At 46.4% G+C, this 1,096-nt stretch overlaps 1 protein-coding gene across 2 annotated transcripts in view; it reads right to left on the bottom strand.

The window, feature by feature from the left end:
• ANKRD35 (ankyrin repeat domain 35) overlaps positions 1–1,096 on the bottom strand; it is a 17,077-nt gene continuing 15,981 nt past the window's right edge. For both annotated transcript variants that reach the window (XM_008579391.1, XM_008579392.1), the window contains 2 exons: positions 653–759; positions 1–110 (listed from right to left, as the gene is read on the bottom strand). In XM_008579391.1, the coding sequence (XP_008577613.1) occupies positions 697–759 (63 nt within the window). In that variant the 3' untranslated portion in view covers positions 1–110; positions 653–696. The remainder of the gene's footprint in view (positions 111–652; positions 760–1,096) is intronic.

Genomic DNA, 1,096 nt, shown 5'->3' with positions numbered 1-1,096 from the left:
CTCAGGTCTGGGGTCCATAATGTCAGGTGAAGCCCTACTGACACCACCCCTAGTATCCAGCCCCCCACCCACCACAGCCTGATGGTGTAAACCAGGGTTGCTCTTATTTCCTGAAAGAAGAAATTCAAGGATGAAATGCACACACTTTCATATCCTCAGTCCCCTCCCACTCATATCACCATGCTAAAGGGGACCCTCATCTATCTGGATTGGAAAAGAGACCACCCACATAGGGACAGGGAGAAGATTGGGGGATGGCTGCTCTTTAAATGATATGGAAGTGAAGGAGAGATTCTGGAATTTGTAGAGCCCCACCCTAGGGAACAACTTTATAGCACTATCCCACCATCACACATCTTTCACTAGCATCTCCCTACACCAGACCTCAGGAGAGTCACCCAACCCAATTTTTCAGTCTTCATCCCATATGTCAGCCCTTTTAGTCCACCTGCTCACTGATTCCTGACTCCACCCAATAATTCTCCATATGGTGTCTTCTCAATTGACTTCACCTCAAATGCTCTATGCCCCCAGGACTCCCATTGTCAGCCACCACAGTGGTAAAGGACACCCTAGTTCCCTTTTGTAAGCCTCCTTTCCCAAGTACTTTCTCCCAATCTCCTTCCCTCATCACCCTCAACCCATAACTCACAACAGAGAAACCCTGTATCCCTGAGGGCACACAGTAAGGCTGCCTCACTCCTCTTGCAAGCTGAGGATTCGCAGTAGGATATTGTACACATCCTGTTCCATGTAGCCCTGTAGGTGGCAAGAAAGAAATAAAAGGAGATGGGGCTGGCTGATTAGCTCACTTGGGATAGCATGGTGCTAGTAACGTCAAGGTCATGGGTTCAGATCCCCATACTGGCTAGCCACCAAAAATAAAATAAATGGAGATAAAGAATAGAAAATGGGAACAGACAGGTGAGGGAGAGGTTCTGTAGTACAACCGACTGCTATTTACTATGTACCTTCCCTCATAGTATTTAACTTCTCCGTAGCTGTTTCCCTATCTTCACAAGGAAGATAGTGATATCTACTTTTCAGGATTGCTGTGAAGTTACAAATATGAAGATGAAGCAAAGCATCTTGTACA

This window comes from Galeopterus variegatus, unplaced genomic scaffold (assembly GCF_000696425.1).
Source record: "Galeopterus variegatus unplaced genomic scaffold, G_variegatus-3.0.2 Scaffold1873, whole genome shotgun sequence".
Classification (NCBI taxonomy): domain Eukaryota; kingdom Metazoa; phylum Chordata; class Mammalia; order Dermoptera; family Cynocephalidae; genus Galeopterus; species Galeopterus variegatus.
The sequence above is the reverse complement of the archived record's forward strand: the minus strand, read 5'-3'. Positions and strand labels throughout refer to the sequence as shown.